The sequence below is a fragment of the Mus musculus genome, chromosome 18 (assembly GCF_000001635.26).
Source record: "Mus musculus strain C57BL/6J chromosome 18, GRCm38.p6 C57BL/6J".
Taxonomy (NCBI): Eukaryota; Metazoa; Chordata; class Mammalia; order Rodentia; family Muridae; genus Mus; species Mus musculus.
The window spans coordinates 60,825,599-60,848,983 of NC_000084.6; the positions used below are offsets into that span (position 1 = coordinate 60,825,599).

Consider the following 23,385-nt stretch of genomic DNA (forward strand, 5'->3'; position numbering starts at 1 on the left):
CCAGACCTAACCATGCAAGCCTTGACTTAATTCTAAAATTTAGATTTTTTTTTAACAGGTCCCCTGTTCTCACTCAATAAGGACATAGCCTATGCCTTTGTTTTGGCAAAACAGCAGCTGAAGTAGCCTTTAAAACAATTTAAGGGGGCTGGAGAGATGGCTCGGAGGTTAGAGGACCTGGGTTTGATTCCTAGCATTCACAGAGCACCTCACAACTGTCTGTACCTCTAGTTCCAGAGGGATCTGACACCCTCTTCTCGTCTCCACAGGCACCGGGCAGGCATGTGGTGCACATACATACATACATGCAGGCAAACGCTGATACATTTAATAATAATTTATGTGGGAGGTTACGCATGACTATGTGCGTGACGCAGTACGATACATGGCTACAACAGAATGGATCAGCCATGCCGTCTCGTGCCTGCATTACCTCACATGCCCACTTCTTTCTAACTTGTAGCCACCCCGGGTTCCAGCCAGCCTCAGCTTGAGGCTTACACTCCACACGGCATTACACAGAGCTGCAGGACAGAACCTGGGATCAGAGCTGGCCCAGAGCTGGACTACCCGGCCTTTTCTCCCACGGACAGGCTAATGAAAAACAACCAACCAGACGGGGAGCCCTAGGAAGGACCATCTGCAGCTCTCCATAGAGAAGTGCTTCATAAATGCCCAACAGCGACAGCAATCCCGCGTAGGCTAGCACTCTCCCAGAGGGAAACCACAGCTTCCTGGGCTGTGCCCGTTTCCCTGAATTCCTTCTGGGAACCTAGAAAATTATTGGCTTTGTTTTTTTTCAAAATAGAGACCCCCAGATCTGCAAGACCACTTTAAAGGTTCAATTTTAGCATAATGCTCATTTTAATTGTGCAAGTCTACTCACACAGAGAAAAACCAAGGCAACCTTCCATACTGGCTGTCTGTCCTTTAGGAGTGAGGGAGGTACCTCAGAAAGACTGCAGAGCCAGAGGGCAAAAGCCAAGCCTGGAAGGGGGCTAAAGGGACAGCTGGGCAGGAGAAAGTGCAGACTGCCAGGATTCAAATGTTCTCTGAGCTGCCTCAGAGTCACAGGCCCCTCTCTCCTTCAAATGGAAATACCCTACTCCCTCAGAAAGAGGGCAGTGCTGCCTCTACAAAGGCCTGGGTTCACACAGAGCTTGTACCATCTTGGTGGCTATGTTGGGCTCCTGAAATCAGAGAAGGTGTCCCGGACCTCACCCTTGGGAACAAGGCCAGGCAGGAGTGGGGACCAGCAGACAATGAGCAGGTGCCATAAATTGCATAGGCCTGACCTGGGGTGGGGCCCACAGATTCCAACGAAGGTCGCAAGGGAGGATCTAGAGCCCCAACTGTCCATGGGGACCAGAGAGGCTTGGGCAGTAGTGTTCTGGGTTCCTCAAACTTCTTCACGAGAAGATAAGGGGCCTCAACCCTGGCCCCGAACAGGCCGCCAGGACAACGTGCCCGCCTAACAGTGCTCAGGCAGGTGCCTGGGCACCATGACCAACTCCAGTTTACATAAAACATCAGAGTCCTAAAAGGCTCCTGGGCAGCAGAGTGGAGCCAGGGGTGTGAAGCCTGAGGCCCGACCACACCAGGAGTGTATCAGAAGACAGCTAGGAGCTGTGAAGTGCTACCTGCATGTGGTGAGACTATCCCTGTTGGGAAGCTGCACCCTCTCACAGAGAGCGGCAGCCTGGCCCAGCCAGGGGCAGCCTTTAGAGTAGCTACAGCCTACCTGGCCGGAGGGCAGATCCTCATCACTGCTCTCTGAGGACCCTTCTATGCTCTTCTCTGGGGACGCTGGACCTGACGCTTTGCCTCTGGCAGGCTGGGAGATAGCATCCTTTGGAGGGGACAAGACTTGAGTAAGCACGTGACACGGGAGGGTTCCCAGTGAGGGGAAAATGCGGAAGAGTGACACTTCTTAAGCCCTGTTAAGAGCATTCTTCACGGGCCGGGTGGTCCAAAGCCACAGAACTTGTCAATCAGTGAAGAAGAGCTGGTGGTGATGCCAACTTAAGGGAGGCCCAGGGAGGGCTCTATGTCTCCCTGCTCGGGTGGCCTGTGCTCAATCGGCAAGTAGGACTGGGTTTCTCAGGAGAAGCTACAAAATCTCCACTTATATGTGACATTCCCTTTGTTTCTATAAAGCCACGGTCGGCTGAAACTGACAAGGACCAACCATTTTCTTTCTGATCTTGCTGCCACCTCCCTAAGGTGCGACACCAGAGGCCATCACGTACCGATTCTACCAGGCTGCCTGAGCTCAGACTAGAGACTGTCAGCCAGAGCAAGCCCCACTGCTCGCTGCAACCAACCAGGCTGAGAACTGGACAATGGTTTGAGTATGAGACAGCTTCTCTTTCTTTTCCACTCCTTGGGCCTAGGCATCACTGAGCGAGACGGGCCCTTCTTAGACAGAGACTTGCGCCGTAGCCCAAGCTTCCTGGTGACTCTGACAGGGGTGTCTTTGCAGGATAGCTCCAGGTTCCTCAGCAGAACCTGACTCAGCTTGCATGGGACTGCCGTGCCCAGTGCTGCAGAGGCCCCTGCGGAGCTGTAGGAGTACCTAGGATGTCCTATACTAGGATGGCCTTGGTTTGGGACTTACAGCTCATTTCATCCAGGGGCATGGTGGGGAGGACCTGGAGGCAAGGGATCCTGGAGTTAGGACTTCTATCTGTTCTTTCTCCCCTCTGGGGCACGATCTGTTTATGAGCAGAGTTGGTGACGGTGGCTCTCGGGCCTGGCAGAGCTCACCTGGGCTGATGGCATCTCTGTGTCACTGTCAGACTCTTCACTACTGCTGTCTGAGTCCTCTGTCTTCCCTGGCTGGGCCTGGGTAGCTGAAGATCCCGTCTTGCCGGGGGTTCCTGGATGGGCTCCTTTTTTAGGAGACTCCTTGGCAGGGGCTGAGGCAGCTCTGACCTGAGAGGTCTTCCCCACAGGTTTTATCTGGAGAAACAGCAAGGGGAGAGGCATGTCAAGTGTGCCTATAGGCCTGGGCCAAAACACATGGTGCTCTAACCCCAAGTCCAGCTGGGTGGGTACCTGGGCTGGCGTCTCTTCTTCACTGTCAGACTCCTCTTTACTGCTGCTCTCTGAGTCCTCCCCTGTGCCAGCCACGGGACCCTTCTGGGCTTGGGTTGCTGGGGCCCCTGCTTTTCCCGCGGCTGGCACAGACCGCTGGCCCCTTGCAGAGACGGTGCTGTTCGGAACAGGTGGTTTTCCCTGAATCGAGAGGTGGCAATGGTATTGGAGGAGGAAAGGGCGGCAGTCATCCTTCTACTAGTGTGTGGCTGTAATATCACAGGGGGTGGGACAGCGGGTGGTCCATGCTGGATCACTGTGGGACTACGCCCTTTGAGATTTTATCCTAACGTGTCTTGTGGTTTCTGGTCCTACTTGCCTTGGTTGGAGCAGCCACAGCTTTTCCAGATGCAGACGCTGGAGGTGTCTTAGTGGGAGGTGGGTTGGCTTTGGCCTGAGGAAGTCTCCCCAAGGGCGTGGCCTGGAAGGAAGGGAAGGGAATTAGGAAGGGCAAAGGGCAACAGAGCAGTCATCAAAGAACACTGATGCTGCAGACACTGAGCCGATGCTGGCTCCTCCTTCCAACTAACAGCAGTGTGAGTTTAAGAAATCCCTGATGCCAAGCCAGGCAGTGGTGGCGCATGCCTTTAATCCCAGCACTTGGGAGGCAGAGGCAGGCAGATTTCTGAGTTCGAGGCCAGCCTGGTCCACAGAGTGAGTTCCAGGACAGCCCAGGGCTATACAGAAAAACCCTGACTTGAAAAAGCCAAAAAAAAAAAAAAAAAAAAGATGTACCAATATTTTGGGCTGAAGAGATGGCTCAGTGGTTAAAAGCACTGACTGCTTTTCCAGAGGTCCTGAGTTCAATTCCCAGCAACCACATGGTGGCTCACAACCATCTGTAATGGGATCCAATGCCCTCTTCTGATGTGTCTGAAGACAGCTACAGTGTACTCATATACATAAAATAAATAAATGTTTAAAAAAAAAAAGTCCCTGATGCCAAGCCAGGCATGGTGGCACACACCTTTAATCCCAGCACTCGGGAGGCAGAGGCAGGCGGATTTCTGAGTTCGAGGCCAGCCTGGTCTACAGAGTGAGTTCCAGGACAGCCAGAGCTACACAGAGAAACCCTGTCTTGAAAAACAAAACACAAAAAACAAGAAAAAAAAAAAAAGATTGCTGGGCGATGGTGGTGCCCGCCTTTAATCCCAGCACTTGGGAGGCAGAGGCAGGAGGATTTCTGGGTTCAAGGCTAGCCTGGGCTACAGAGTGAGCTCCAGGACAGCCAGGGCTACACAGAGAAACCCTGTCTTGGAAAAAAAAAAAAAAAAAAAAAAGGAAGTCCCTGATGCCAGGTATGGCAGTGCACGACTTTAACCAGCACTTGGTAGGCAGGGATAGTCATAGCTCTGTGAGTCTGAGGCCAGCCTGGTCTACAGAGCAAGTTCCATGACAGCCAGAGCTATGCAGTGAGACCTGATTCCAAAAACAAAACACAACCAAGAAGAAGCCACTTAATCTTACCAGGCCTCACTTTCATCTCTATAAAAGGAGTGTAAAAATAAAACATTATCTATGGGATTTCTGCAAAGATTAAACAGACTATGTGTTTAAGTAGTCTAACTGGCACTAACACACACTCAAATTCAGCACTGTAAAGCCTTTTAAATATACTCCTACCCAAACACAACTGCTTTTTAGGTTCCCTTTCAACTAGACTCCGTGTCTGTCATTAAATTCTACTCTACAGAATGGAAGCTGAGTGCCATATAGAATCGTCAATCTGTGCTTTCTTCTCCCTGAAATGCAGAGCTCAAGCATCCGTCTCAGCCCAGGAACTAGGAACTGGGCAGGTTAACAGAACACGATAGAGTCATTGCTTCTGCTTAATCTCACCCCCCCCCCCATGCCTGTCAGGGTGTTCAGCTTGTACAAACCCACATTACGGAGTCAGTGCTGTGCCGGAGATGGAACCCAGGGCCTGGTGCATGGTAGGCAAACACTATACCACCCAGCTAGGAGCTATGGCCTCAGCCAGAGTAAGACAGACACTGATAGGCTCTGAGTGCAATTCGGTGAGTGTGGACCTGAGAAAGGCCCCGACTCACTCAGATATCACCATCTAGTTAGTTTCAAAGTAGCTCCAACTCCCAATGCCTCTCATGTGTACGACAGAGTTAGGACTTAAGGAAGGTCCCCCATAGCGCAGACCGTGACAAGCTCCTTTTCATTTCCTGCTCTCTCGGGCCAGGTGGTGTGCCTTGCAACTCTGCCCCCAGCAGCCTAGCCCACGGCCAGGAAGGCAGGTCCCCGGGCTTCCGGCAGGCGAGGCCTTACCCATACCCACAAGGGTGGATTGATGACAGATGGGACTGTAGCCAAGGCCCCAGGAATAGAACTGGACTTGAGCCCAGGTAACCTGGCTCTTGGCCTCTGCCATTTAATCCTGCTTGTGGTGCGACCCGAGCCAACTTTCTTGGCTTCTGCAAAGAGTCTACCCTCTACCTCACCAGACGACTTTCAGTTCCTCACCGACATGACACTCCTCTTAAAATATCTCGGGTACCATGCTTGGCTAGCCCTACTGCACATCCCTATCCTGCTGTAACGGTGTGTACTATATCACACCTTGCCCCAGGTGGCAACTTCCCCAAGGCCAAAGCCACAGACTTCTGTCTAGAGTGGCAGTGGGCAGAATGCGTGGCACACCCAGATGTGTAGGAACCTAGAGCCAGGGGGCTCAGGAAACAAGAGCGTGTGAGAACGTGAGACTTAGTTGAGCCTGAGTCCCAGGATTCTGTGCTCCTAGGGCCAAGGGCAGCCTCCACTGAGCTCATCCCCAGTCTTGGTTCAGGCTGCTTCCTCCCTACCTCACCTGTGCTGGGGTCTCATCCTCTTCCTCACTGCTGGAGTCCTCCTCGAGGCTCTCTGAGTCTTCCTGAGCCATAGCTTTGACCGAAGGCCCTGTCTTCTGAGTGTGCACTGGGGCCACCCCTTGCCCCAAGGCAGCTTTCCCTTGGAGGCCCTTGCCCCCAGACTTCCCCTAGAAAGTCAAGGAGAAGAAAGAGTTTCTCAAGGGCCAGAGATGCCCCATGGGGGCTGGGAGTGAGCCTACCTGGGTAAATCCAGCCCTTACCTGTACCCTGGGGGTGCTGGGAGCAGCTCCTTCTGACTCAGACTCACTGGAAGAGTCCACATCTGACCTCTGGGTGCCCTTGGCCAGAGCTGGGGATGACAGGCTGGCTGAAGAGGTCACCGCTCCTGCCTTACAATGGGACGAGGTGCTCGCTCCTGTTGCGGATGCAGGCGTGCCTTTCCTAGAGGAAGCTTTCATCTGCTTTTCCAGAGCTGGCTTAGCCTGTGGAGAAAGTGCAGATGGAGGTTGGGGGAGACTCCTGGACTAATTCGTTCTGAGATGCAGCTCCCCCTGGTCTCCTTACTAACCAGAACCCATCTAATTCTGAGAGGTGGGGTTTCTGACTGGGGCGGGCCAGGACAGCCAGACTGCCTCTCTTCCCTGGTCCCCACCTGAGCAGCAGAGGCTGCTGGTGCTGCCTCCTCTTCGCTGTCAGATGACTCCTCACTGCTCCCTGAGTGGCCTTTGCCCCTGTCAGTCTTGACCTGGGTGGCCACAGGCCTCACCTTCTGAGGGAGCGCAAGGGAGGCCTTTGCCTGGAATGAGATCAGTGGGAGCCCCAGGTAGGAGACAGGCAGCAATTAGAGACCCAGACGACAGACCTGGGGTGTAAGGCCATGTAGGCTCCCGGGCTGAGACCTCTGAGGACTCACCTTGGCTGGGCTCCCAGGCCCGTCACTGTCCAGCTCTGCACTGCTGCTCTCCGAGACATCTTCTTTCTTTACCATTTGGACCCTGAGAGCTGCTGACCCCACCTTCCCAGGGCAGGGCAGGTTGGCACCTTTTCCCGATGACCCCGGGGTGACGGTGGAAACAGGTCTGACCTGGGAGCTCTTCCCCAAAGGTTTCACCTGGGAGTGACAGAGGGCAAGATCAGGGGACGTGCTCTGGTTTTGAAGAAGGAGGCCTTCCTTTCTAGGCAGAGCACAAGGCACACCTGGCCTCACCTTGGCAGGACTCGTGGTCAGAGTCGCAGCAGCTGGTGTCTCCCCACTGTCACTCTCTGACTCCTCACTGCTCTTGGCTTCTGGTTTCCCTGCCTGGGCTGCCACAGGCCTTGCCTTTCCAGGGGTGACTGCAGGAGCCCCTTTCTGGGATGACTCCTTGGCGGGGGCTGAGGTACCTCTGGCCCGAGGGCTCTTCCCAGAAGTCCTTGCCTGGTATGAGAAATTGAGGAGTAAATCATTAGGCAGATGTGGGCAGAGACCTGACAGGAGCAGGGAGCCTTACCAGTAAAAAGGGATGGGGGCTGGGACCTGCTGAGGAGAAGGGATGGGAGCTGGGACTAACTGAGAAGGGACAGGGGTTGGGCCCAGCTGAGGAGAAGGGACAGGGGTTAGGACCAGTTGAGGAGAAGGGACAGGGGCTGGGCCCAGCTGAGGAGAAGGGACAGGGGTTAGGACCAGCTGAGGAGAAGGGACAGGGGCTGGGCACAGCTGAGGAGAAGGGACAGGGGCTGGGCCCAGCTGAAGAGAAGGGACGGGGTTAGGACCAGCTGAGAAGGGACAGGGGCTGGGCACAGCTGAGAAGGGACAGGGGCTGGGCCCAGCTGAGGAGAAGGGACAGGGGCTGGGACCAGCTGAGGAGACAGGTTAGCAGCCTTCAGGTCTGGGCTATAATGCCTCCCTTCTCCCCCCAGGCTTTACCTGAGGAGTATTCACAGTGACTGGCATTTCATCCTCACTATCAGAATCGTCCTCACTGCTGGTTTCCGAGTCCTTCTCTGGCCTTTCTGCCTTGGCCTGGGTGGCTGCAGGCCCAGTCTTCCCTGGGGTTGCTAAGATGGGCCCTTTCCCAGAGATCCCCTTGGCAGACACCGAGTCGGCTCTGACATGGGGACCTTTTCCAGAGGCTTTTACCTGGTGAAGAGAAAGAATAGCCCGTTCTTCTTTTTCAGTCCTTAGGTGATGCCATCAGGAAGAAGCCCAGAGGTTCTGGAGATAACACTTTCCTTTCTCACCTTCACTGGTGCCCCAGCCACCCCGGCTGGCCCTCGGCTTCCTGAGCACTGACCTCCTCAGCACCCAGTGACACCATATAGTGGCCTTCATTCTGGCCCTGGACAGAGCCCTAGCACGTAAATGGTTAAATCCTTAGCTGGAATAGTCTGTTCTGTGGGTACAAGCACTGGCCTGTGAGACTGTCCGGCTCATTAACTAGACAGCAATGCTCAAGGCAGAGAAGGGGTGTATGCAAAGTTCTTCAAGAACAGCCTGAGCATGGAAAAAGGCTCAAACTCCCCAGGGCTTCCTGTGGTAGACAGGACTCCTAGATCAGCTGTCATCATCCTGTGGGTCACGACCCCCTGTGGGGGTCACACATCAGATATCTTGCATACCAGATATTTACATTTTGATTCATAGCAGTAGCAAAATTACAGTTATGAAGTAGCCATGAAATGATTTTGTGGTTGGGGGTCCCCACAACATGAGGAACTGTATTGGCTCACAGCATGAGGGAGGCTGAGAACTACTGTTCTAGATGCAGTCCCTTCACTGGCCTCCTCTTTATCCATTCTCCTCACTGTTCTCAGCCAAAGGCTCACCACTGCCTCCCTGTTTGGTAGGGTGGCTACAAGCTTCTACAGTCTTCTCATGACTGCCTTGTCCGCTCTGCCCTAAGCTTCCTAGAAAATAAATGGCTTTGGACCTTCTAAGGCCTTCTGTGTGGAGGGGCAGTAATTGTACACAAGCTGCATTTGGCTCCTCTCTTCAGACATGAACCAATACCCACAATGCAGCCCCAAGTAGGCTGGGTCCCAAGTTATTGCCACAGAACTTCAGCAGCCAACTATATCCTCTACACCCTTCAACTATAGGTCTGTGGTCACATCTCCTTCTGGGTCCTTCCTTGTCCACTTCATGTTGTCAACCAACTCTTCTTTAACATTTTAATAACTGCCATGCCCCCGCCCCACCCCCTACCCCTGCCCCAGTCCTGGATACAGACCCCTTCACTTCTTCTTGTTCTACCTCTAAAAGCTTTCCAGCCCTTTCTGCTCCGCCCAGCATGTGTGCAGGACTGTGAGACTGCTATCTGAATTACACTCCATGGGAAAGGCCCCAGAAGAGGAACAAAAGAGATTCTCTCTGGTGGTTGCCGGCTCAGGGTCTGGTTTGGCTAAAGAGAGAACCAAGCCCTTGAACATTCTCAGGACTCACTGGGACACATGTGATATCTGAATACTTGCTGTGTCTCCCCCATCCCCACCCCTTCCATCGGTGGGAGCGTTTGGAAGGCCTGGCTTTATTAGAGAAGGTGTACTAAATGGCTTTGAAGGTAGCGTTCTCTCTGCCTGTGGACCAGTTTTAAGGCTTTTAGCTACTGTTCCAGTGCCATGCCTGGCTGACACCATGTTCTCAGTCAGGACGGCCATGGAACTGCAAGCACCCATTTGAATTCTCGCTTTTATAAGTTGCTTTGTGATGACGACTCTTTGAAGCGATAGAAAACTTAAGACAGCAAGATAGCACGTGCCTGTAGCCCCCAAACTTGGGGCGCTCAGGCAGGAAGAGAATGCGTTAGAGGCCAGCTTGGGCTATAGGGAAACCGACTCAGAATGAAGAAAGCCTCAGGTCTCTTCCGAGCAGCTGTGCTGAGGGCAGCTACACTGACCACACACGAAAACCAAGAAAATTAACATCATCACCAGAGTAGGTGCAGGACAACCCCCCAACTCCCCAAAGGCATCAGCCACTCTGGCTGCGGTGTGGGCCCAGTGGACGTTTCCACAGGCACCGAAGCCCCCTGGCCAGTTGCCATTGCTTCTCTCTCTAGAATGGGCCCTCTTCAGGAGTTCTCCATCACACAGTGGCTTTGCCAGCATGGGGGGGGGGGGGAACTACAGGCAGCGGGTCACGGATAGCAGCCCCTGGACTCACCTGGCTGGGCAGACCAGCAGGGGCCTCGTCCTCACTGTCTGAGTCCTCCTCACTGCTCTCAGACTCTTCTGCTGCTGCAGCAGCAGCAGCAGCCACAGCAGCAGCAGCAGCTGCCGCTGCCGCCCTGGCTGGTTTAGCAGGTGTGGGCGCCACATTCCCTAACTTGGTAGGGCCTGGGGCTGTTCTTGCTGGAGGATCCTTGGCAGGGGCTGCTGAAGCTTTGGCCTGGGCTGGTTTTGCTGGAGATTTCACCTAGAAGCAGGCAAGAGATGCAGCACATGAAGAGCCTTCCCCCTCTGCTGTCAGCTCTCTGCCAATCTGAATGGGAACGGCCCCATAGGCTCCCAACTACGAGAAGTGTTTGCCCCGCTGGAGGGCGTGTGTCACTGGGGTAGGCTTATGCCCTGCGTTTTCTCACTGCCTCCTGCTTGTGAATCGGGGTTCGAGCTCCGAGCGGTTCCAGTTCTTGTGCCTTTGCTCTGCCGTCACAAACTCTTAACCCTTTGAAACCATAAGTTCAACTAAACTTTTTTCTTAAAAAACTTGCTTTGGCGTCTGAGTCACTGCCCTATTGCTGTGCAGAGACGCCGTGACCAAGGTGGTCGTTTAAAAGGAAGAACGTGTTGCTGGAGAAGTAGCTGGGAGCTGCAGCCTGATCCACAGGTAGACAAAGACAAAAGGACTTTGGAAACCTTTGAGACCTCAGAGCCCACCCCCAGCGGTGATGGGGTTTCTCCAACAAGGCCACACCTCCTAACCCTTGTAATCCTTTCAAATAGTTCCACTCCCTGGTGACCAAGCATTCAGATAGATGAGCCTATGGGGGCTGTTCTTAGCAACAGAAAAGGAATACAAGCCCCTTCTTAAAAGCATGTTCCTTTCCATCTCCCAGAGGCAGACAGAATCTTACACCCTTCTCCTAAAAAGGCACAGATCATTTAAGGGCAGCACAAAAGGCTTATAAGGACCCCTGGCTACCTTTGGGGCAGAACTCGGCCACCGCGCCTGCCTGCCCACTGACATGTTTATAAGAGGGTCCATCCTGAGGGGCCACTCAACTAAAAAGCATCTGACTGAGGTACTTTCCGGACAGAGGAGCCTGGATCTGCACTGACTTGAACTTCTTCCTGGGACTTCCTTAGCATTCCAAAATCCCGACAGGCCTGAGGTAGCCAGCAGGCCAGTCAGCGCCTGTTTCACGCTGCCCCTCACGCCCCACACCAGCCTATGGCACCACCCTCTTTCAAACGCAGCGGCAGGAGCTCCGCGCTGGTTTCCTGTTGCCAGTGCTGTACACGTGCTGTATACGTATACGTAGGAGCTGGATTTGTGGGAGCAAGGCTTGGAGTAAAGGGACACAGAGGAATCCCGTGGGCCTTATTACACTCAGGGCCCAACAGAGAGACGGCAGGCAGGGAACAGCTGTGGTCAAGTCTTGAACAGAAGGGGATGGCTCGGGCTACACAGGGCCACTGGGTTTGGTGGGGCAGCTGCGTAGGCACAGTCTATCCCTGGCTCCTGCTACCCCCTTAAATGTCCAACCTTTTGAAAGTGTGATACAGTCTTGTGATTTACAAAGTTCATGCCCAAGATCCAACAACTGGAATATAAACACCCTCATGGTTTTTGTCTTTTGTTTTTATAAGCTTGTGGCTTTGTACTGGGGTAGAGGTTGGTTATTATGCCAAATAATATATGTCATACATATGGGGCATACTGGTTCCTGCCACTGGCACCTGTGGCTGTTACCTGACAGTCTGCCAGTGGGCCTCACTAATTTTACTCTAAATCTTCCTCCAGGCCACGCTACAGCAATCTTTTTGAGATGCGAGCCAGGCCACCTCACTTCGGTGCATAAAACCCTGTGATGACCCCCCACCCCCCCAACGATCCTACAAAGAGACAAGGCTGCAGACCAAGGATCCCATCCAATTCTATCCCCAAACGCACATTCACCACTGGGCTCAGAATCCTCGAGGCAGTCCTACCCCTGGCCACATGTCCCAGTTACTCCTACTCAGGTCTCTGCTCCCGTGTCTTCCTCTCCCAGCACTGGACTCTGATACCCAGCATATCCAGAGCAGTACTGAGGTCCTCATTCTCCAACTGCCTAGCCCTGTCTGTAACCATGCAGCTGTCGGACACAACTGCTGGGCTGATGACTGGCCACTGGGATCTGAACACTGGCAAGAGAGGGTCAGAAGCTGGAAGAGATCAATCCCTGGGGATGGGTGGCAATTACCTCGACATCTGTCTCATCGCTTGAGATGGAGGAATCTTCACTGGAACTGCTGCCTTGGCCCGCTGACACCGTTCCTGAGGGGGGGGACACAGGGGACTAAGGATCCTTCCCACAGTCCTCTCCCCTCCCAGAGCCTCCATGCAGGTTGTTAGTCAAACCTAGGTAGCACATGCTTCTCAACTGTACAGGGCTTGCTATCTGCTCTGACCCAAAGTCCCCTAGCTGGAACAGGGACCCTCACTACCTATTTTTGCAGGCCTCTCTGAGGTCTTGGAAAGGCTAGAAGTACCTGCTAGTTAATCAAGTCACTATTTGCTATCAAGTTGGGGAATGGGGGACAAGCTGGGCAAAGGCCTATTTTGCATCAAGACCTACACCTTTTCATTTAGTTTCCAGGTGACCACAGTGTTCCCTATAATCCACCAGAGAGAGAAGGCCGGAAACGCCACCCTCTAAAAAGCCCATATAGCGGGCTGGAAAGATGGCTTAGAGGTTAAGAGCACTGACTCCTCTTCCAGAGGACCTGGGTTCAACTCCCAGCACCTACATGGCAGTTCACAACTGTCTATAACTACAAAGTGTGATATCTCATACAGATGTACATGCAGGCAAATCACCGATGCATATAAAATAAAAGTAAATTTAAAATAGTCTAGGAAGTCAGAAAAGGTGGAAATGGCTGTTGTAAGACCCTGGCTGTCAGAGACAAACCCACACTCAGAATGTCTCTCCACAGTGTTCAGTCCTGACCCCTTGCCCCAGGCTCTGGGGGTCTCACCAGACTTGGCAGTGGGTCCGAGGGCTTGGGCATTGCCCTCCTCCTCAGTTTCTGAGGCCAAGACAGTGTTTGCCAAGGGCTCTGCTGACTTTTTGGGTGACTTCCCAGAGAGCAGGTGGACCACCGTCTTTCCGGACCCAGGGTGCGACACAGAGTTCACCGTCTTGTTGGCTGTCTTGGTCTTTCCCTACAGAGTATGGGAGGGATGAGCACTCTGTCATGACAGGACATGTGAAAAGCATCAGGAGGACACTGGGTCCTACAAGGCGACTTCCGAGCTCTCTGAGTGTCCCACCTCTCCCACAGACTAAGAGCAGCCAGCTCTGGCCTTTCACAGTCCACTGGTTTGTCATCTCATCTCTACAGCAAGACAAAGATGCCTTCCACACAAGCATTAAGGGAGCATTACTGCTTCTGGGTCAGAGTAGTTCCTACTTTACATGAAGCTATAGTTCACTGTGATACTATTATTATTTCATCATTGCTTTTACATACGATAGCTATCGCCTGGTTCGGGTGACACATCATTTATGTGTCTGCAACAGTGTGTATGGATTACTGGAAAATGACATTTTTGAAGTATTTTTTGATCTAGAAAATGTGTACAGTGCATTCCTTATGATGGTACTGACGGCCTAGTAGCACACCAGGGACTGGAGGGGAGCTGTTTATACAACCGGTGAGTGGGTGCAAGGACGACAGAGGAAGGCACTTGCCCAAGTGTGTGGTTTGAGGCATCACTTCTGTTTCACAGAAAAGGCACCCGAGGCATAGCTAGATGAAGTCACAGACACCTAGAGACACACGCTGAACCACACGACCCTATCCTGACACGGCAGACTATGCTCCACTGGATACAGCTCCCACAGGTAATGAGTAACTCGGAAATAAACTCACCTTTTCTTTTACTTTTGATGGCAAAGCTGCGGTTGCAGAATTGACAGGTGTCGGTCTTGGGGCTGCAAGACACAAACGCTGTGAGCAAGGTGGGCTCTTCTCATCTAAGAAGATGGGCAGACTTTACACCACCTAATGGTCCTACAGGTACTAGTTGCTTGGTGCTAGTATGAGGACCTGAGGCCTAGCCCAGAACCATGAGAAGGCCTCGCCCAGAACCCATGGTGGTTACTGTGCCTGCATCCCCGAGGGACTCCCAGCTGTTCTGTGGCATGAGATCTGGAGGCCCCCAGAGGGAAAGGACAGGCTTATAATCTTACCACCCACCACCACAAGACATGCCCAACTCTGGTGACTACTCTTTGGGTTGGGTGCCAACCATCATCAGTCCTGATAAGTCACTGGCAGGCAGGGCAGTGGTCAAGCAGCCAGCCCCAGGCCATAGAGGAAGCTATGTGGTCGTCAATTGTGCCGACCCAGGAGCCTGGGACTAGTAGGAGACACTGAGATTCAGACTCTCGAGGGTTTTAAGAAACGGTGCTTTGGATCTCAGGCATTCAGGGGAAGAAGTTATCACTAAAGAGACAGGTGTTGAAATGAACGGCAGGACTGAATTCATTTCGGGGCTCTTTGACACTCCCTTTTCTGCACATGAGCAAAGTTTCCAAAATATTCAGAAGTACACCAAAGTCACCTAACTCCAGCTTTTGTGTGTGTGTGTGTATGTATGATATGCAGCCTCAGCTGTTATTGTAACTTTATATCAACCCGTAGCCAACCTCAGTTCACCCAATGTCTCATTTTCCCTTCCCCATCATACATTATTTTGAAGAACTTCACACCCTGTCATGTTACCCATAAATACTTCTGAGGACTCTTAAATTAAGCCAGACACCCAGAAAGCTGAGGCAGGACGTCCCTGAGTTTGAGGCCAGTCTGGGGTACACATCAGGACCCTGTTGCAAGAAGAACTAGGGGGAAACAACAAAAACCCAAAATGTAAAAAGTCAATTATAGGGCTGGAGAGATGGCTCAGTGGTTAAGAGCACTGACTGCTCTTCCAGAGGTCCTGAGTTCAATTCCCAGCAACCACATGGTGGCTCACAACCATCTGTTAATGGGATCCGATGCCCTCTTCTGGTGTGTCTAGATACCGTGTGTGTATGTATGTATGTATGTATGTATGTATGTATGTATGTGTGTGTGTATATATATATATATATATATATATATATATATATATATATATATATATATATATATAAAATAAATAATTCTTAAAAGTGACTACTAGCTCAAGACTGTAGGCTGGGGGTATAAGTGATGGGACTTACTACTGTCAGTTTGCCATGAGAACATTTCAAACACACGCATGCACACACATTCACCTTTCTGCAATAGCAATGCAGAGACTCCTAACTTGTCAAAGTTGAGACTGAGTGACACCTGAGCTCTTAGCCCTCAGTGGGACATTTATCAAGCCTACATGGCTCAGGGAGCATTATAGAATAGATGGTGTTAAGAATGCAGAGCTGCGCCAGGGCCAAAAAGTGGGAGTGGGTGGGTAGGGGAGTGGGGGGAAGGGTATGGGGGACTTTTGGGATAGCATTGGAAATGTAAATGAGGAAAATACCTAATAAAAAAAATATTAAAAAAAAAAAAAGAATGCAGAGCTGGCTGGGCAGTGGTGGTGCACACCTTTAATCCCAGCACTTGGGAGGCAGAGGCAGGTGGATTTCTGAGTTAGAGGCCGGCCTGGTCTACAGAGTGAGTTCCAGGACAGCTAGGGCTACATAGAGAAATCCTGTCTCGAAAAACAAAAAAAAAAAAACCAAAACAATAACAACAACAAAAAAACAAAAACAAAAACAAAAGAATGCAAAGCTGATGAAACATGGTCACGACAAGGTCATACTCATGAACCTGATGTAGCCCGGTGACCTACACAGGATCAGTCAACACCCTGCAGGCAGCACTAACTGGATCCAGCCAGTTGATTGCAACAATAAAAAAACAAACTCGGGAAACAAAAAGAGGGTACTAAGGAGAGGGGACATACTGGGGGCGTGCCCCGGGGGAGCTGGGCATGGGCATGATCAACACATACTGTATGAAACTGTTAAAGAGTAAGGTATTTTTAAAAAAACCGATTACTATCAGATACCTAATAGCACAAGCATTTGCCATTTCTGTTTGAAGCCCGCTGTGGGTCAGTCCACATGCACACAGCTGGACTCCTGTTTGACTGGAAGCAACAGGGCAGGTTTATGGGCTGCCGACCAAGAGACATGGGTAGGAAGTGATGGGGCTGGCAACAAGGATTCTTACATTTCCCTTCTCTGTGCTTCTGTCTATAAACTGGACCTGCTTTGCATTTATAATTTAAGATTAAGATATAAAATATGCACCGAAAATGTCCTCTTGAGCATCTGACAGAACATACACAGGAGGAATAATGAAAGACAAGATTGTGGGGGTATAGATGTCAAGAATGTGGGTGACTTCTCCCCTGCCTTTTCTTAAAACAACTTCCAAATGTTCTGTAATGAACATTTTATAATAAATCCTGCACTTCTTTTATAAGCAGAAAACCTACTTAAAAATCAAGAAACTGTCTTCTGTATAAGCAATATGATATTTGTGGGACACAGAGACACAGCCAGTTGCTGGGTGTAGCATTCTAGCTGCTTCTGTCAGGAGAGAAGAGGCCACATAGCTACCAGACCCACCACATACCGCCAAAATAAGAGGACAATTAGTATGGTGGTTTGAATGAGACTATATTTGAATGTTTGGTTCCTGGTTGGTGGATGGAGGTGTATCACGGGGGTGCGCTTCCAGGTCTCAAAGGCCTACACCAAGCCCAGTCTCCAGCTTTCTGTTCACTGTCTACAGATCAGGATGTAAGCTCACAGGAACTGCTACGGTGCCATGCCTGCCTGGCTGCTGCTATGGGGATCATGGATGAACTCCCCTGACACTGTAAGCCAGCCCTTCAGCTAAATGCTTCCTTTTATGTCAGTTGCTTTGCTCACGGTGCCTCCTCATAGCAGCAGAACAGTAACTAAAACAACCAGCAAGTCTGAAAGCAGCCCCAGGGCCACACAGAAGCCAGAACTATCAACCTTCTGAAATGGACTCAACACCTGCACAAATGCCTCCCCCCCACCCCCCCATGCCTAGCCAATCTCTAGCAGCAGCATCCAGGAGCTGTGGAAACAGTCCTTGTGAAGTGAACTGAGCAACTGACTGTGTGGGCCATCCTGTTTGGGGGAAGGGAGATTGGGGGGGGAGACAGGTTCTCACTTTGTAGCCCTGGTTGGCCTGGAACTTACTATGTTGACCAGGCTGGCCTCAAATTCTCAGATTCACTTGTCTCTGTGCTGAGATTAAAAGTGTGCGCCACTTTACCCAGCCTCCTGGGATCTTAGGATTCATCCTTGGATCCTCAGAGGATTAGAATGCCTGCCCTCAGGGGTTAAAATGCCTGCCAAAGGAAGGCCTCCCAGGTACTACAACCTCCCTCTGAGAAGCCCCACCTTTTCTTGTTTGACACTAAACAATGATTCAGAGGCAGACACCCCGGTAGAGCAGACTAGAAGCCCGCAACTGCCAAGGCGGGTCCCAATCTCACACAGCAAGGAGGGCTCTTACTGGCTTTGGCCCTTTCGGTTGCTGCCTCCTCTTCCTTCTCCTGATCCGAGCTCTCTGAGCTGCTAACAGGATCCGACACTCGAGACTTCTTAGCCTGAAGGGTCTCATCATCCTCTGCCTTCTGCTTCTGGCCAAGCTCTGAGGTCCTGCAGGGCAGGGGAGATGGGACAAATCCATGAGGTTTGGAAAGATACCTGTTTACCTATTCAGTCTTTCAAAGGAAATGGGCACACAGAGTTTAAACAGTGGCGCCGACACAGTGCAGAAATGATCTGTTCTTCACCCGCTTCCTAATGCACCTTAACCAGTCTCAGGGTCCCAAGCAGCCGACGAGGTGACAGGACGGCAGCAGCTCACTCACTACTATCGGCTGACTGGCCACAGCCCATAGGCTGCACAGAACCATCCAGGTTCTCCCGACCCTAGAACTGCGTCCTTCTCTTGTGGTGCTGTCCTGACTGGGTTTTTTTTTTTTTTTTTTTGTTTTTCGAGACAGGTTTTCTCTGTGTAGCCCTGGCTGTCCTGGCACTCACTTTGTAGACCAGGCTGGCCTCGAACTCAGAAATCCGCCTGCCTCTGCCTCCCGAGTGCTGGGATTAAAGGCGTGCGCCACCACGCCCAGCTCTGACTGGTTTTGCCAGTTAACTTGACACAAGCTAGAGTCATCAAAGAGGAAGGAGCCTCCGTTACTCTCGTTACTCTCGAGTTTGGCGTGAAGCATCTTTGCTGACACCCCTTCCCCCCTCCCCCCAGCACTCCGCCCTGGCGTTCAGTTTCGTTTCCTTCTCTGGTTGATTTCTGGACGACTCCACTACTATACAAACAGGCCCCCAGAGAGCATACAGCATCCCACCCAGTATCTGGCACACACCTAGAGAAAGGAACCACCATCGAACTGGAGTCTGGAAGGAAGCAGAGTGGGGAGTGTGTGTGTGTGTGTGTGTGTGTGTGTGTGCGCGCACGCGTGCTGTAAGTCTTCAGACAGCTTAGTCCCTTGAACTTTGATTCCACCCTTCTACCGGCAGGAAGTCATTAAGCCCCATTCTTCCTAGCTGGGTTTGACACTGCTGTCCACAGTTTGGGCTGTGTTACCCAGGTTCCTTCTTCCTAGGAAGGCCACCTGCCAGGAAGCTGTTAGAAGAGGCTTTATTACAGGTATAAGTTTGTTCCACCCCCCCACCCCATCCCCCAACAGAATGTGAATTTCACAAGAACAGGGATTTTTTTTCCCCCCCTTCTTGCTTGTTCTCTGTAACATCAAGAATGTAGTATCTGAGGACCAGTGCCAGGACAGATCTCACTGGCCAGTTTTAGGACTGTTATCAAATAGATCACTGTGTTTGAACTTCTTCCCAATACGTGATGATAGAGTTCACTTTACAGATGATGTTATTCTAGGAGGTCACAAACGTTGCTCAAGGTCATGTAGCTCGTTTACTGGGTTTGACTTGATAGGTAATCGCTGCTCTGGACTGGCTCAGTGGGTGAGATCTTTGGCCCACTCTGTACCCCTCACCCACAGAGGGGGCAGAGGCAGGAAACTGTGTGTGGCACAGCTCCAACAGTTTGCTGGGGAAGGAAGCACAGAAAGCAACACCCACACACCTGGGCAAGGACGCACCCGTGCTCCGAGCTTGTCGAGCAGCAGAGGAGCATGAAAAGTATGGAGGGAGGGTGGGCAATATTTTCACTGACCCGAGTACTCCTCCGGAGCCTGGCATCCCCTGCCTTCGGTGCTGCCATGATAGAACTGTCACTACCAACCTCACTTTTCAGCAGCTCAGATGGTAAGCGCTCAGGTTGGGCGCCAGGCTCCTGCCTTCACTAGTTCTCACTACCACTAGCATCTCCTTTGACTTGTGCCTGCCGCATTGATTACAACCTAGAAGAAACAAGCCAGGCCGTGCAGGCTCATGCCTTTTAGTCCCAGCACTCGGGTGGCAGAGGCTGGTGGATCTTTGAATTCCTGGTCTACAGAGGGAGTTCCAGGACAGCCAGGGCTACCCAGGGACTCTGTCTTGAAAAGACAAAACAAAACAAAAATAAAAAAATAAAAACCCAGCTGTTCCATTTCTTTTCCTTTATTTCTTGAGACTCTTAGAACTCACTCTGTAGACGAGGCTGGACTTGAACTCAGAGACCTGACTACCTCAATATCCCCGGAGTGCTGGGATTAAAGGTGTGAGCATTTGGTTTTTTGTTTTGTTTTATTTTGTTTTGTTTTTTTGAGACAGGGTTTCTGTGTGTAGCCCTGGCTGTCCTGGAACTCACTTTGTAGACCAACCAGGCTGCCTCTGCCTCCCAAGGCGTGCGCCTTTAATCCCAGACACACTCCAATTGTCCCAGCATGCAAGAGGCAGCAGCAGCAACAGGATCTCCGTGAGTTCAAGGGTAGCCTGATCTACATAGTGAGATCCTCTCTTTAAAACAGAACACACATGGAAAGTGGGGGAGGTGGAACTGACCAAATGAAGGTGACAAGTATGCCCACAGTGGGCCATTAGAACACATTCACATATTAGCTCAATGCAAAGATGACGTGTTAGGGTATCCCTGCTCCCTCCCTTCCATTCCACCAGACTTACTGTTGCCAGTGTGTATAGATGTCCAGAAGGGTGACGGGCTGAGTCAGGAAACTCTTCTGTAGAGAAATGGAGAGAGAGAGAGAGCTTCAAAAAAAATACCCAACACGATAGGCATCGTCCCTGGGCCTGATGCTCCCTGACATCAGGGCCTGCAACAAGTGCTTTGGAAAATGCCGTTTGCTCTTCCAGGTCCTCTGGGCTTCACCAGCACCATTCACAGTCTTCCAGAGTCAAGAAGGACAAACAGTTCCAGCTACAAACCTTTCAATAGGATACATCAGAAAGGGGCGCCTCTGAGAGGTAGGCACTCAACAGTCCAAACTAGCACTACCCAGCATCCTACTACAGTACAGGGATGGAAGCCACATGACAGGGCTTCCTGGCTAGTCAATCTTCCCCCAAATACAAGACAGCCCAAACCCTGAAAGCTTCCACGTGACATAACGGAACCCAGTGGATGTCTGGAAAGAGACTGAGTGCTAGGGTCGGAGTTAAAACAGAGGTTGACAGGTAGAATCCAGGCCTAAGGTGAGGACACACTCTGTGTGACCATTAAGACTGAAGAATAGCTCCAATGGACTCCAAAGAGCCATGTGCAAAGGAAAGAACATGCTAGCACCGAAACAGATTGGCCTGGAGTCAGGGAGAGCACCTATTGGACCGCTCAGCTCATCTTCTACCTCTGCAAACTTCAGGATCCTTCTTCACAGCACCATAAATGTAAGAGGGAAATGGATAGTATCTCCCTCTACTCCCAGGAGATAAGAGGCAGGCAGATCTCTGAGTTCAAGGTCAGCCTGGTCTATAGAGTGAGTTCCAGGAGAGCCAGGGCTATACAGAGAAACCCTGTCAGGTCTGAAGGGCACAGTCCAGTCAGTCAGTCAGTCAGTTCCATCCTGCTCCAACTGTATCGTCATGACAAAGTATATTGGGCTACCAATTCCTAACAGGGCTTTGCCATTCTTGCTACTGAGACTTTCTCTTGCCAACCACACAGCCTATCTCCTCATTTCCTTCTAGTCTCTACTCCAACGTCACCTTCCCCATTAAAGCTTCTCTGACCATCTTAATTATAACCGAGGGCTGACACTTGTTAGCCTTATTATGGCCAGCACCTGCCACAATATGCTAAGCCACATACATACATACTTAAATACACATACATATATGTATTTAAGTATGTATGTATGTTTGTTTGTTTGTATTTGCATCTTTTCTGTGAGAGCAGGGAACTCTGGCTTGGGCACAGGAACCACAACAATGGGCACTATAACCCATTTCCTCTGTTTTATAGTTTGAGTATGAATGGACATGGAGAACCATACAGGAAGATTAAGAAAGCAATAGATAACATCTTAAGGGCCCAGCAACTTTGGGCTTTAAGTCTGTTTTTTTGTTTTTCAAGACAGAGTTTCTCTGTGTAGCCTTGGCTGTCCTGGAACTCACTATGTAGATCAGGCCGGCCTTGAACTCACAGAAATCCATCCTTTTTGGTCCCCAGAGTGATGGGATTAAAGTTATGGGCCAACTCAGGGTGCACCCAACCCCAGCTTAAGGTTTTTTTTTTTTTTTTTGAGATAGGGTCTCATTATGCAAACCTTGGCTGGTCTTGAACTCACTATGTAGACCAGGCTAGCTTTGAACTTAAGAGATCTACCAACTGGGCGGTGGTTGCGCATGCCTTTAATTCCAGCACTTGGGAGGCAGAGGCAGGTGGCTTTCTGAGTTCAAGGCCAGCTATACAGAGAAACCCTGTCTCAAAACACCCCCCTGCCCCCCCCCCCAAAAAAAATAGATCTACCTGCTTCTACCTCTAGAGTGCTGGGATTAAAGGCAGACACTACAACACCCGGGATCCTCCAGGTCAATATCCATTTCACCAGTGACTTAATCACACACAGTTCTGGGAAGACTACCCATCAGCCATTCCTGTCTGTCTGCTTTGGGAGACTCCATTCCAAGTCATGTATTTCAAACTTCAGGCTCAGCAAACTTTCTGGTGGCTAGGACACTCAGAAGCCTCGCATCAGAGCTTCTAATACCCATCTCCCTCGAGATCTCAGATCAGCTACTACATCCTTAGGGAAGCAGTCCTGGATATTTCCCACCCAGGTTCTTCCACCCATGTTTTAGCATCTCCAATTTCTCGTTCTATAGCTTAATATGTTAACTGTACAGTCACTTTGGGTTTTTTTTTTTTTTTTTTTTTTTTGTACCAGCTATTAGGCTGTGAGACGGGCAGAGGAGTCTGAAACTGGCGCGTCCCATTTCATCATCCGCACGACAGGGCCAAATTAAAAGTTGCCAGCCGGGCAGTGGTGGCGCACGCCTTTAATCCCAGCACTTGGGAGGCAGAGGCAGGCGGATTTCTGAGTTCGAGGCCAGCCTGTCTACAGAGTGAGTTCCAGGACAGCCAGGGCTATACAGAGAAACCCTGTCTCGAAAAAACAAAACAAAACAAAAGTTGCCAAATGAATGAACTTTGAAATCACCGCACCACGGGTTCAAGTCTTGTCATAACCGAAGACAGCCAAGGGCCTGCCTGCACGCCCTGCATTCTAGATCATCAACTTAGGGGACCTTCGTCTCCGTGTTCCCAACAACAGTGGTGACAATCCACTCCAGCTGGACTCCCATGTGGTGTCCCAGGGAAACTGCATAGAGCCACGTGGCCAGATACTAGGGAAACTTAAACCTGCCGCTACCGGGAACCCGGGCGGGAATTACAAAGCTGCACTAGTTGGACCAGTTTCCGGCCCGCCCACTGCACCCATGGGGAAACTGAGCCCTGGGAAGTGGCTATAAGTCGCAGGGAGTAGAGCAGAGCTTAATGTTCTTCCTCCACCCTAGCCCGCATCTCTGACTCCCGCTGGCCAGGTCTCCCGGGAGGGGAGCGGGCTACTGCTCTCTAGATCTTGTACTGGGCCATCTGACGCTTACCTGGCCGCTCTGCTCCTTTACTTCCCGCGCCGCGCGGACGTAGCCTGCTTGCAACAGATGATGGTAAATGAGGGGAAGCAGCTCCCGCCGCTTCCTGGCCTCGGCCATGCCAGAGATCTGGCCAGGGGATTCACGTGCACGCCCCCTCGCCCCCGCTAGCCGCTTCCCTCGCGCCCTAGAACCTCATGTTCCTCACTTCCGGCTCCGCGTCACCGGGCCGCGCGGCACGCTGG

General features: G+C 51.3%; 1 protein-coding gene across 7 annotated transcripts in view; it reads right to left on the reverse strand.

Moving 5' to 3' along the window:
• Positions 1–23,385, reverse strand: part of Tcof1 (treacle ribosome biogenesis factor 1) — a 35,246-nt gene extending 11,861 nt beyond the window's left edge. For 2 of the 7 annotated variants that reach the window (XR_385982.4, XM_006525777.2), the window contains exons 1-17: positions 23,153–23,385; positions 20,213–20,268; positions 17,628–17,773; positions 13,974–14,035; positions 13,077–13,263; positions 12,299–12,372; positions 10,057–10,308; positions 7,822–8,034; positions 7,123–7,332; positions 6,829–7,026; positions 6,568–6,711; positions 6,176–6,397; positions 5,915–6,082; positions 3,416–3,517; positions 3,058–3,237; positions 2,767–2,961; positions 1,742–1,849 (exon numbers count right to left, since the gene is read on the reverse strand). Coding sequence is in view for 5 of the 7 variants with exons in the window: in XM_006525777.2 (XP_006525840.1) it covers positions 1,742–1,849; positions 2,767–2,961; positions 3,058–3,237; positions 3,416–3,517; positions 5,915–6,082; positions 6,176–6,397; positions 6,568–6,711; positions 6,829–7,026; positions 7,123–7,332; positions 7,822–8,034; positions 10,057–10,308; positions 12,299–12,372; positions 13,077–13,263; positions 13,974–14,035; positions 17,628–17,773; positions 20,213–20,268; positions 23,153–23,260 (2,625 nt within the window). In the remaining 2 variants the exon portion in view is untranslated. The remainder of the gene's footprint in view (positions 1–1,741; positions 1,850–2,766; positions 2,962–3,057; positions 3,238–3,415; positions 3,518–5,914; positions 6,083–6,175; positions 6,398–6,567; positions 6,712–6,828; positions 7,027–7,122; positions 7,333–7,821; positions 8,035–10,056; positions 10,309–12,298; positions 12,373–13,076; positions 13,264–13,973; positions 14,036–17,627; positions 17,774–20,212; positions 20,269–23,152) is intronic. The other 5 variants (NM_001198984.1, XR_001782353.2, XM_011246874.2 and 2 more) reach the window with 5 other exon arrangements.